The sequence below is a fragment of the Cynara cardunculus genome (genome assembly GCF_001531365.2).
Source record: "Cynara cardunculus var. scolymus isolate 2C chromosome LG 11, CcrdV1, whole genome shotgun sequence".
Lineage (NCBI taxonomy): Eukaryota > Viridiplantae > Streptophyta > Magnoliopsida > Asterales > Asteraceae > Cynara > Cynara cardunculus.
In genome coordinates this window covers 11,538,497-11,552,539 of record NC_037538.1, presented here as the reverse complement: position 1 = coordinate 11,552,539, position 14,043 = coordinate 11,538,497, and the positions used below count along the sequence as shown (strand labels likewise).

Here is a 14,043-nt window from a genome sequence, read left to right as displayed (position 1 = left end):
GGAAGTCCTAAATAAAAGCCCCCAAAAAAAAAATTAACAGAAGAATGAATTGGGAAGATCCAACAAGAGAACTATATAAGACGATACAAAACAGCAAACTGCTTAACAGAAGTTCCCTTGCATTAGATGTTTTCATCATGTTATCATGTATACTTCATCTTACAGCAATGTAGCATGTACTACATTTTTCAAAAAGTAAGTTTCCTACATCTTTTTAGATATCTATGATAATGTTATGCTATTTCTATTGGATAAATGAATTTACTTTGCTTATCACACATTTATTATTCGAAAAATTGCCAAAAGGACAGACAAATGTTATTCATGATACCTCATCCATCACCAGCATTGCACAATCATTGAGAATGCACACTCCCTTTTTGGTTAGATCAAGAATTCTTCCAGGAGTACCAACCAGTAAATGCACAGGTTGATATAAGCGCATAATATCATCTTTCAAACTTGTTCCTCCAGTGGTGACCATTACTTGAATTTGTAAATGCTTTCCAAGTTCCTTGCAAACTTGTGATGTCTGAAGAGCCAATTCTCTTGTTGGAACTAGTATGACAACTGCATTTATTATTGAAGCAGCAAGTTAGATATAGGATTCAAAGGTGACTTTGGCACCAAGAAAAAACACTTATTGGTCTTACAACAAACTCCCACTGATGAAACATGTTCTAAAGACCTATTCTTAAAATGTTAAAGCTTAGATCCATATATTTACTGAGTAGATGATATCAGGAACATTTGTATTGCAAGGATCAAATAAAACTTAATCTTTTGATTGTGATTTCGAGAAGAACACATATTCATTTAACACCTAAAATGAGATTTAGTTATTGGGAAGGGCACCTAGAGAGGTGAGAACAAAAACTGAAGAATGTTGAAAGTGTCTTCCACTGCAAATGAAGTATCAGGGGGTGTTTGGTTAGAGGTATTACGGAGTAATCAATGGGAATGAAAATAAAAGAAATTGTTTGGTTTTATATAATATAATGGGCCCATTCTCCCAAAAGCCCAAATTTTTCGTTCCAGGTTAAACTCATTTTCATTCCCCAACCTGAACCAAACATCCCCACTGTGCTGTGCATTGATATTAACTGATCATCTTTCTCAATTTAGTTTTTTGGGAGGTTGAGAAGAGAGTAAGCCATGTTAAAACCATATAGAAAAAAGAAATGACCCACAATAAATAAACGATAAAGTCAGATGGATTTACACCAAAGTGTCATCGCATGCAGCAGTAAACTATTGTCACTTGCAATACGAAAGTTAGAAGCAAATTTGCTGGTTAAAAGCCAAAAAGTATATTTGCATGCCAAAGCACCAAATCTATGATCCAAAGATTCTCTAAAATTTATTCCTCTGGAAGCAAAACCATTTATCACTACACTTAATAAGGGACGCTCAAACTACTCAATTTCTTTTTTAAAGCAACAGTCATCATGTTATCCCTCCAAAGATAAAGCAGTACAGGGTTTATTATAAACAAAACCTACATATTTCATATATTGCGTTCCTGTACCTGTTTCACAAACAGTCATGTATAGTTGACCGAATAAGTTGCGAGTCCCATTAAGCTCATTAAGCAGCTAACAAACATGCCCTTAGTGGCCAGAGAAGAAGATCGGTGGAGTGAAGAATGCACATAAGGTGTTTGATGACATAAGTGAGAAAAATGTGGATTGTATTTGGGTTTCATTGTCAAACTTTAGAGGGAAAAAAGCAAGAGCTTAATGGAAAAAAAAACAATAAGGGGTAAAATAGTCATTTATGTCATTCAGACAGTTTATTCAGCGCAACGAACAAACAACAATTTACATTAATCCATACAAGGTTAGTGAAAAAATAAACAAACAGCACCTACAATTACACTTCATACCATGTCATCAACAAATAACTATGAATATCTAAGGTGATTCATGAATCTATATAGATAAGTGAATAAATGCAAAAATATAACAGTTTCCAGGAATAGTAACCTTGGATGACGTTGTTGTCTGTATCAATCTTTTCAAGAGCTGGTATACAAAAGGCTGCTGTTTTCCCAGTTCCATTTTTTGCTCTAGCAAGAATATCACTACCAGTTAGAGCAATAGGGATGCTTTCCTCCTGTATGGGGGAAGGTCTTTCAAAACCCTTCTCATAGATTCCCATAAGTAGCTCCCTTTTCAAAAAGTAGTCCTCAAATTCATTTCCTTTTGTAGCTGTGACATCCTGTAAAATAACAGTTCATTCAAACCATCTCATGGAAAAGTATATAAAATGACAGGAAAGTTGTTATCGGTATCAATATCCAGCTATCTGATTTACATTACAAATATTAGTACTATTATATCTTGATGGTTTGCTCTTGGGATCATCTGCCATCACTCATGATATCAAGTAAAGGGTTGTTTACCACCAATTTGAGTAAGCACCATCTGACGAAGAGGCTCTGTCTGGATAAAACACAGATTAAAAAATGATTGTTTACCAAGTATTCTGGCCTAAGCGTCTAATGCATGAGCAATGTTTTTCATCCTCAAAATACCAACGGTTGGAATATAATCCGTTGCTAAATGCAATATATTCGCGTCTTTTCTGTTACTAAATCTGTTGCTAAATGTCGATTCAGTGAGCATCAATTTGGTCGCTGGTTCGGTAAGAGAACCGCTCAGCGATTGCTTTTTTGGTCAGAGGGAAAGAAGAAAAGATTTGGTAATAACATCACCTCATACTGCTTAAGAGCCTCTTATTCGGTAAGAAGCAATAAGAGGTTGGTAAATGACAACCCGACTAGAATCATAAACTATTTGTCAATACCAATCCCATAAGGTGGATCCAATTGCAATTTTTCTTAAGTTATGATTACATATTGTCCCATTGTCATCATTAAAATATTTATGGGGTTGTTTTCAGTCAACAAGATTCCCTTATCATTCATTAAGGGTATTCTAGAAATTTTAGTAATACATTTTTTATTGAACAATATGCCTAGTCAGCCATCAAAAAATTTGTGGGGGTGGAGAGAGTTCAAAATACCACTTTGGTTCAAAATACCACTTTGTATAGAAATATTCAGTATTCTTAGATACTCGGTATCCTTAAAGATACTCGATATAATTGTAAAATAGGAATTGGAGATTATGGGTAATCTCTCCTTGTAATTAGTTGCTGTGAATATCTTAGGGGCCATTTACCAAACGCTTACTCGGGTAAGTAAACACCAAGTCACATTACCTTATGGGATGAATATGGTAAGGACCAAGAATCTTACCCGGTAAGAGCGAGACAAGGACCAAGAGTCTTACCCGGTAAGTGAGAGCGACGACTCTTACCACGGTAAGCACTTACCGGGTAAATTGTTGCATACGATACCATTTTGGTGGACTAAAATCTTACCCGGTAAGTAAATGATATTGTTAGATTTTACCGGTAAGCGCTTACCGGGTAAATGTTTGGTAAACGGCCCCTTAGGAATCCTTTCCTTTCCTTCTCATATTCTTTGTGTATATATAATCTTTGGATGAAACTCAGGTTCCCACCTCTATTCACAAAGCCTTACAAAACCCAACATGGAAGGACACAACATTTGAAGAAATGAAGGCGTTGGAGAAGAACCAGACATGGGAAATTACAGACCTTCCACCAAGAACGAGGACAGTAGGTTGCGAATCGATCTTCTCAGTGAAGTACAAATCTGATGGAACAACTGAGAGATACAAGGCACGATTGGTAGCTAAAGGATTTACTCAATCATATGGCCACTGCACCAACTCGATTGAGAGATACAAGAAACATTTGCACCGGTTGCCAAGCTCAACACCATCAGAGTCTTGTTAACTATCGCTGCAAACCTAGATTGGCCGCTGCACCAACTCGATGTAAAAAACGTTTTCCTCAACGACGATCTTGAAGAAGAAGTTTTCATGGGCGTTCCATCCAGGATTCAACTCAGAGAAAAATTAAGGCAAGGTATGCAAACTCAAAAAATCAATCTATGGCCTAAAACAGTCCCAACAGGCTTGGTTCAATAGGTTCTCTAAAGTTCTCAAAAGAATGGGATACACTCAATGCCAAGCGGACCACACGCTCTTCGTTAAGCACACCTTTGATCAAAAGGTATCTGCCCTTATTGTCTATGTTGATGATATAGTCCTGACTGGCAATGATCACATAGAAGTTGGCCATCTCAAAACCCTTTTGTCAAAGGAATTTGAGATTAAAGATCTTGGAAAGTTGAAGTATTTCCTCGGAATGGAAGTTGCTAGATCAAGAAAAGGAATCTTTATCTCGCAAAGGAAGTATGTTCCAGATCTCCTGAAAGAAACAGGCACGCTTGGATGTAGACTAGCTGGCACGCCAATGGATCTATACAACAAGGTGGGATCCAAGCAAGACAACATTCCAATAAACAAAGGAAGGTACCAAACGCTAGTGGGAAAACTAATCTACCTTTCACACACGACCAGATATAGGATTCCCAGTAAGTGTTGTATGCCAGTTTATGAACAATCCCACAGATGAACACATGGAGGCAGCATATCGAATTCTGAGGTATCTCAAAGGGACACCTGGAAAAGGAATTGCTTTTATCAAAGGTTAGGATAGAGGTATAAAAGTATCCATTGATGCAGACTGAAGCGGGTCTCTCACTGATTAGAGCTCTACTTCAGGGTATTGTACTTCTGTATGGGGCAATCTTGTCACATGGAGAAGTAAGAAACAATCAGTTGTTGCAGAAGTAGTACAGAAGTAGTGCAGAAGCCGAATATAGGGCAATGGCACACGGAATATGTGAAGGGATGTAGCTTAAGAGACTTCTCCATGAACTCAAAGTTGAAACTTCAGTGTCAATCAAACTCTCATGTGACAACGAGGCAGCTATAAGAATTGCAAAAAATTTGGTCCACCATGATCGGACAAAGCATATTGAGATTGATCGACATTTCATAAGCGAGAAAATTGAATGCCAAACTTATTAGTATTGGATACACGCCGCCATAACAACAAATTGCAGATATCCTTACTAAAGCTCCCCAAAGACCGGCATTTGAAAATCTATGCTCCAAGCTAGGAATGATCAATATATATTCCCCAGTTTGAGGGGGTGTAGAAATATTCAGTATCCTTAGAGATACTCGGTATCCTTACAAGATACTCGATATCATTGTAAAATAGGAATTAGGAATTTAAGATTATGGGTAATAGCTCCATGCAATTAGTTGCTGTGGACATCTTAGGAAATCTTTTCCTTTTTTCTTCTCATATTCTTTGTGTATATATAGCCTTTGTTACCTCCCTCTTCTGAGACAAGTAAAATAAAAAAAGAATTCCACACTTTGATCATATCTAAATTACTTACTAAAGAGCAAGTTAAAGCAGACACTTGTTTCAATACCTTAATTCCTTGAGAAGATCTTCACATTAATTTGCAATGTGGACGGATAAAGACATAAATTTTGTAGCTATAGAAATTGCCAAACTTATTCAACTTGTAACTCTATGGAAAGGATCATTCTACTATATTTCCTGGGCTTATACCAAGATAGACTTTTCTTTGCCAAGTCCCAAAGGTACCACTTCATATGCTTTGGTCATCTCCAGTGTAGACCTTTGAGTTCCTTGGTAAGAACACAAGTCTTTTAGCAAGAGGAGTGTGCAAGGCACGTAGGTGTAGGCAAATACTAACATGGAAGGACATAAGAGTATGCCATGAGGGTTGGCCTTATATTAGAGCATGAAAGGATGTTATTCACATTCTGACTCCTAAAAATGGACCATCTTATAGTAATTCCTGACTCATTTTAGCACTCTCCAACTAATTTTAAGTGAGAGGCTTTCTATTCTTTTTGCTTTGCTAACTTGGCCCTCCCCAAAAACCTTGATGCAAAGAAACATACTTGGGTGAAAAAAAGAAACTTTCTCAAAGATCCCCAGATCACTAAAACTATGCGAGGACTTAGGACAGAAAAATGTGTTGAAGCAACAAAGAAGAACATTCAAAGTTCCGAAGGAGCAAGATATTTTTTCCTTATCACTTAACCTAAGACCTTAATGTATTGTTCATCATAGGATTCAGTTACAGCTCACTTAATAGTGAAAGATTAAGGTGTTGATGGCAGAGAATTGCGACTGAATCATAACAAGATTGCACAGGTACACCTTAAAGCAAGGGGAAGCACATCCTCGTCAAGCAAAAACTAATCTTTTTTTTTAAAACATGCAATGTTTCCATATAGGGCTCAACTAAACCATTCATATGAGAATATAAACTAAAGCATGTGTTCCCATTATCCCACTATATAAATTAACTGCCACTAATACAAAAAATATAAAGTGCATCTTCATTACGCTTTAAGCTCTCTATGAAATCAAAAAATATGTGAAACCTTCACAATATAGATTTTACCACTGTGAGGATGCATTACATTTTTTGAACTAAGAGCCATTACTTTCGAAATAGCACCGAACTCCGATGGAAGTGATCAATTTTCTAAAATGTGATATCTTGTATTGAACAATCTGTAAGAAAAGTGGCATGCTTGGTATCTTTCTAAAATATGGGGCCATCATAAGACAACATGAACACACCATTAATCAGTACAAATGCAAATGTCAAGACAGGATGTGGCTACTAGAGAAGGGGTATCATAAAAATGTAGATCTATGTGGAACAAATCATTAGGTGGCTCTTAAAAAAATTAAAGAAATGCAACTTCCAGTTGCTAGCACCCGACTATCAAGAGCACAAATTAGAAGCAATGACTTGTACAAAGAGGAAGGTATTAAAGAGATAGGAATAGGCCAAAATAAACATAGAAGATGTAATAGAAAATGACAAGCAATTTCGGATATAACTAGAAATGGACATAAAAGATAGACGATGACGGATACAATGGATAAAAAAGTCCAAGTACAACGATCCATTTTCTCTCTTTTTACAATGTCTAAGGGTATTATTGTTAGATTGTCATACCCCAACTAGGTAGGATTAAAGGCTAGTTTTGAGTAAGGTCATAAAAAAGGTAAACAATAACCTCTTGATGATTGCACAAGTGTAGACATGTTGAAACAATGCATTTCAAGGATTTAGATTAAGAGCATTATTATTTCATATAACTCCTTAACATAATAGTCCATGAAAGTACTAAAGCGCAAGTTTAGTTTAGCTATTAATATAGAGAAATCCAAAACATGCTTCAACAGCTTTTAAGACAAATAACCAGCCATCCGATACTCCATCCCACATCTTCTTGACTTTTGAGCTTCAAACAGGCAACTTCCAACATTAAATTATTATGATATTATTTAATTTAAAAAAGATTGACTTCTAAATTGAAAGTACACAAAATAATATGTGAATAAGGGTGTTAAATGGTAAACAAATTCATATAAACTTTTACGTGGGGAAGTACTACGTTCGACATTCAATAGTGAAAAGAGAATACTTGTTTGGGTGGGAGGGATCTAGACCAGCAAGTTTCAGATATATAACAATAGTATATAGCACTTCCTTTGTGCAAGAAGATAGTCATTGATATCCATAAAATATAGATAAGGTACTTACTATATAAATAAGCTTTAAAAGAAAATGTACTAATAAAAAAGTAAGAAGACAAGATGCTAAAAGATTTACTATTATTAAGCAGCATATTCGTAATGTCAATTGTTGCATGCATACCTCAGTCTTGTAACGGCTATCCACTGCAGGTATGTTTAAGTGTGCCTTCCAATCTTGAGAGCTAAACCCACATAATGGATAAATAAATAAGTTCACAACCCGCTTATAGATGGTTATCAATTATATATGCACAGGCATGTGTTGAAACATTATCCAATTAAAGCCTAATGAGGAAAATATCAAATGGGTAGAACAACTCCCAACCCTGCCCAACTTTATAAAAGCAAAAAAAGGTGAAAAGGAGAAAATCTCACGCACCAAAAGGATGCAAGTATCAATCTAAGTAATACTTCTTGAAATAAATAATTACCAAGTAAATAAGAAAGTTAAGACTTTGATAGCTTATCTATTGAGAATATGAACTTCATATACCTGGTAGGGCTTGTAACTGTATTTTTATCTAGAAAAAAGGCCTCTATGGTCGAAGGATGCAAATAAGAAATCAAGGAAACATTGGTCGCAGACTTGGAAAACGTTAGACCATGGGATGACAGCCAAATCTCACCACTTCCGACAAAATCAAAGATAAAGAGAAGTTTTAATTGTTTGGCCACCAATTACGACAATCTTCAAAAACAAGCAAGAAAAAAAAGCATCTTTAGGCATGAGAAAATATTCATGCTAGGTAGGGTTACATTCATAAGTATGTATCCTCTCTATCTCTCCAATAAAATAATTATACATCTGCTTAAGCTCAAACCCCTGAACGAAGAGCACCACATAGAAGTTCAAAGATAAATTTTTGTTGACTACGCTATCTTCTGAAAACCCACATGCCCAACATGTGGGAGGGTGGGGTGCTTGCTTGCATGTGGGTCCCCGTGCTGGCCCTTTAAAATTGCATGTGTTCAAGGAAACACAATGTGTGCAAGTTCTAGGGCTTCGTAGCAGTATATTTTAGTCAAGTCAAGTTATAGTGCTTGCAGGAGTTTTAGTATAAGAGAGAGGAGAGACTATTAGACTAATAACTGGAATGTATGGAATTCAAGGACTGAACCATGCCAAACTTTGAGAACAATCATTCCAAATATGGCCTGATAGAAATTGTTGCAATCGAAAACTGAAAAGCACGATAGCATCACTAAAAACCGAAGAGGTAGCAGCAACAAGGGCAAACATAAAGCAGAAACACAGAAAAAAGTTGCAACTAGCCAACTACAAAATATTGTAGTTTATTATTGTCCTATCATATAATACCAATAGTTTTTCAAGCTTTTCAGACTACCAATGGCAGTTTGAAAAGAATGTGGGGGCACATCAAGAAGCATAATAACCTGCGTCTCTTCTGGGAGCTGAAAAATTTGCTCCCTGGAAAAAAAAAACTTGCTTCCTATATCAGATCACTGACCCTTCGCAACTGTTATGAACAAATTTCACCAGCATTCGTCAGAACATGCATTTTCTACATAAGTATCCAATGAAAAATATGAGTATCAATTTGATATTCATAAACACTTGGTTAAAACTGCTGGAGGCATCACAACTCACAAGTCTAGGTGCTTAATATGGCCACTAAACTAAGCAACTCTAAAGACAGCAACATAGTATTTATTGCAAGATAATCAATTTTCCCAAGATTAAACAGATCTTCGATACAATCAAAATCACACTCCTAGCTATGATTCCAGAACCACTATATTACCTCATAACATTTACACAAATCATACATACACAAATATAAGACTCATCTCCAAGATTACCAACAACCATACATAAAAGAGCCTGTGTACTCTTGAAAAACCTGCAGCCTGCAGGTATATGAGTTCCTTAAACCAGCAAATCGTAAAACACCCATGCCTCGTTATGTCAAAGTAGGACAGGGGCGGCCTTACCTTTAAAGGGGTGCAGGAAAAGGCTCCCAGTCAAAAAGTTGTGACCTACATATTTTTTTGCCTTTTCCCTCTGGTTGCCCCCAGCCATCCGCCATTCCCCCCAGGCCACAGCTATCTCCATCATCGGCGACCACTCCTGCACTCACGAAGTGACACAGAGTCACATACATCCTGGCTCCTTTCTTGTCAAGCGGCAGACGGCTCATTCAAAATTCCAACCTAGTTGCTAATCCACCTTCAAGTCTTTAACCCTAGTTGCTAATTCTGCACTCAGAGTAGCCAGATCTGTCTCTCATCAGGTTCAAATTTCAATTATTTATTCTTGCTATCTACTTATTGCTCCTGCTAAATTTTGACATCTTTGCTGTTTGCTCTTGGATTTCTTTGCTGTTTGATGAACTTGTTGTTTTCATTTGGGTTCTGGCCTCTGGGATGAACTTGGTTTTAGTTTTGCTAAATGCTCACTGGGCTTTTATTCGGTTTCTGGCCTCTGGGATGAACTCGTTTGTTTTATCTACTGCTCTTTGCCGTTTTGATTTTGCTAAATGTTCCCTTTTTTAGTCAAATGGTAAATGTTCTGAGATGAACTTGTTTGTTTTCTCTAGTGCTAAACGCTAATGTTGATTAAATGTGTGGTGGCAGCTGTTCCCCCAGTCAATGAATTTCCTGGATCAGATACTGCTTGGAGTAAATCTACACAAATATCTAACATCACCGTTGATTATACGACTACGACAGTATATGACAACATCTGAAATCTGAAGTATACACATATAGGTAGGCACCTCGAAGGTAAGAATTGTCGTATAGATGTAACCTGCTTGTAAATTCTTTACACAAAGTCAATTGATTTACGGTCATTGCAGTCTCAAGAATATAAAATCAGATATTTGTAAAGGCTCGAGAAAACGGTTATAGATTTGGAATTTAAAAATTGACCTTGAATCAACGCTGCTTTCTGACTGCACGGTTTTCTCGACTTCATAGTTATTACTATTAGCAGTAGAAGAACCAGGGATATTAGGGTTCAGTCTTAGCCACTGCTGCTTCTGATTGTACTGTTGTTGTGTGGGCTGCTGTCTCTGCAGGTACTGTGACTGCTGCTGCTGCTGATGTTGATGCTGATGCTGTTGAATTTGATTAGCATTTCGAGGTTGATGGTGGTAATTAGGGTTTGCTTGAAAATTACCACCTCCACCACCGCCATACCATCCGCCGCCGCCGCGACCATTTCCGATACCGGGAGGATACCGGCGATTGTTACTGTTGTTACCACTGTTATCGTTCATCTGAAGATGATCGTTAATTAAAGAGCTCGTTTTGTTGGGAGAGATGATGCGTTTGAGTGTGTGCGCGTAAGAGTGTGTGTTTTCAGATCGAGGGTTGGGTACGCCAGTGAGCGAGGTGCAGTGTACTAGTGTAGACAAGCACAGTAGTGGTTAGAAAGTGTTTTTTTTTTTTCAAGTAATTAAAATGAACTTTAACATCATACCTAGGGGTGTTTGGGATCGCTTATTTAAAACAACTTATGTTTTTTTATAAAAGTGCTTATTAATTTATATGGTATTAAATCGAAGTTTTGTAAAAAGTGTTTGGATTAGCTTTTAACGGTACCAAAGTGCAATAAGCTGATAAGTTGTTTTTTAGTGTTTGGCAAATTTTGCTTATATCTGTAAAATGACCAAAAATGACAGTCTTCTACATCAAATCGTCACCAGCGGGATGAAGGTGTTAACTTCGTACCGATCTTATATATGAACTATACTTTAAGCAACATTATTCAAAACATGCCACGTGAACACCCAATTTGAAGTTTATTATGACAGCAACAAAACCGAAAACCTAAATTCAACGAAGATGCATTGGTTAATCGAAATCACATATGATTCATAACCGAAACCCCACAAATCGAAGGTAAAATTGAAGATGAATTTGTTAATTAACAATTGGGACTTACGGTTACAGGTAACAGGTTGAGATGGAGCAGATGGGAAAGACCAACGAGTGTTGGTGAAGTGAGGTGAAATGAAGAGGTTTTTGATGGGTTCATTGGCTGGACCAGAGTCACCYAGGCCGTGTAACCATAAGATGAAGCTTCGAGACGCCATTGACTTSGAATTGACAGCTGATTGAGAAGAAGATGGTGGAGAAGAGATGAAGATTGTGAAAATGGTGATGCAGAAAGTGATGGCGAGAAGTGCAACTGGTTTTACTGGTTTTGGTGGAGAAGACGTACCTGATGGAGAAGAGGTGAAGAGATGGAGAAAGAGATATCAATGATTATTAGAGATAAGTGTTAGAAAGGGGTAAAATGGTAAATCGATAATAAGTCGATTTTCATAAGTCACTACGGATTAACTTATCAAAAACTGCTTATTACCGGTTTGGCACCGGTATAAGCAGTTTTTTTTTTTTTACCCAAACACTAAAAAACTGCTTATCTCCGGTACCAGACTGAAATAAGTTAATAAGTCGTTTTGATAAGCAATCCCAAACACCCCCCCTAGTATAAGGGGCCGTTTACTTAAACACTTACCCGGTAATCACTTACCGGTAAAATTCAACACTATCGCTTACTTACCGGATAAGATTTTATTCACTAAAACGCATCATATGCAACAATTTATCACTGTAAGCGCTAACCATGGTAAGAGTTATTGTCGTCACTTACCGGGTAAGACTCTCGATTCTTGCATTCGCTCTTACCGGGTAAGATTTTTAGTCCTTGCCATATTCATCCGGTAAAGTAAAGTGATTTGGTAAGCGCTTACCCAAGTAAGCGTTTGGTAAACGGCACCTAAGTGTATCGTCTGAAGGATATAATTATTTAAATAAAGATAAAATATATTATAGATAGATTATAATTAATATTTATTGTAACTATCCTTATTTAAAGGACTTTTAATTAACAAGAATTACAGATACATTATCTTCATTCTATTATTGTGTTCTTTCGATTATTCTATAACACATAAAAATATTTAGGAAAATTAATTTCTTTTGCAGACATGAGTGGGAAATGTAATTTTTTTTGCGGATCTAGTTGAAAAATGTAATATTTTTTTACAGATAGAGGTAGAAAGCGTAAAAAATTTGTCTTTTAGCTAGGTCTATAATTGCAGACTTATGATTATTTTGATAAATTTTGAGAGAAAATAGCTAGAAGGTAAAACTAACCCTGAAAATTGATTATTTTAATAAATTTCTCAATGTATTATTATTAAAAGTAAAAGTAATATAAAAATATTATTACATTTTCATGGGTAAAGATTAACATAAGAAAAGTTGGGAGTAGTTACAATTTGCGTTGTGAATGATTCCAATAAAGTCGAATAGCAGATTATTCAAGTTTGACTGAAAAAATAATATCAGGTTCAAGTTTGATTAATTTTTCCAAAATGGGGCTCGAGTTCAGATATTTTCTCAATATTTGAGTTCGAGCTCGATACTCATTTTTTTAGATCAAGATTTGAGATCGATCAACTCGTTTATTTAGTCAAGTTCTATAATTTTTATATTTTGATTATATAGTTTATAAGCATATAAATATGTTTGGCTCGAAAAAGTGTAGACTCGAATGACTCGGCTTGGCTTGTAAAGTTTAATCAAGCTTTCGGATGAGTCAAGCCAAAAACTAGTGTTATGGACCTCGACTTAAGAGACCGTTTACCAAACGACGCTTATCTGGGTAAGCGTTTATCGATAAAATTCAACATTATGACCAACTTACCAGGTAAAATTTTAGTCCACTAAAACATTAGCATGTGCAACAATTTACCCAGTAAGCGCTAACCATGGTAAGAGATGTCACTCTCACTTACCGGGCAAGACTCTCGTCCATGCTTTCATTTTTACAGGATAAGATTATTGGTTTTTGCCATATTTATCTTGTAACGTAATTTGACTTGGTAAGCGTTTACTCGGGTAAACACCTAGTAAACAACCCTTAATTGAGTTTTATTTTATGTTCGAACTCGATAGCTATTAAGCTCAAGTTCGAGTAGCTCGTTAAAAGCTCGACTCATTTATACCCCTACAGTTACACCAATGTTTATCGACAAGAGCTATCACATTTATTTTTTGTTTACACGTTTTCTTTAATGTTCCACGTTTTTTTTTTTTGGTCTTTCAATTTGGTCTGATGATAATTATGTTATATATAAGTTTATGATGAAATATTGTTGTTTAATGAAAACACAACAAGATTACAATTTATTTATTTATTTTGGAAAGAGGAGATACATCTGATAAATAAAAAAACAAAAAGGACACGTAATCAGCGTGAGACTCCCACCCGAAAGGAAATCCACCCATGACATTAAGAAGTATCCTATTCTATTCTCAAAAAAAGTACAAATGATTTGAGTTTTAGCACGATAATTAATTTGAACAGTCTCCCCGTATGTACTTGAAGGTAACCTAATTTGACTAATCTAACCCTCTCGTAAAATAGGAGTCGATTTCTACAAAATCGTCAAAGTTTCATCAAAGTTGTTGTCAATTGTTAACTTACGGGTTCTCTCACTTTTTCCTCGTTAAAGT

At 36.2% G+C, this 14,043-nt stretch overlaps 1 protein-coding gene across 1 annotated transcript in view; it reads right to left on the bottom strand.

Moving 5' to 3' along the window:
• LOC112520756 (DEAD-box ATP-dependent RNA helicase 8-like) overlaps positions 1–10,879 on the bottom strand; it is a 15,239-nt gene extending 4,360 nt beyond the window's left edge. The window contains exons 1-4 of the mRNA XM_025129287.1: positions 10,441–10,879; positions 7,670–7,730; positions 1,986–2,220; positions 332–570 (exon numbers count right to left, since the gene is read on the bottom strand). Of these exons, the coding sequence (XP_024985055.1) occupies positions 332–570; positions 1,986–2,220; positions 7,670–7,730; positions 10,441–10,790 (885 nt within the window). The 5' untranslated portion in view covers positions 10,791–10,879. The remainder of the gene's footprint in view (positions 1–331; positions 571–1,985; positions 2,221–7,669; positions 7,731–10,440) is intronic.
• Between the last annotated feature and the right edge of the window lie 3,164 nt (positions 10,880–14,043).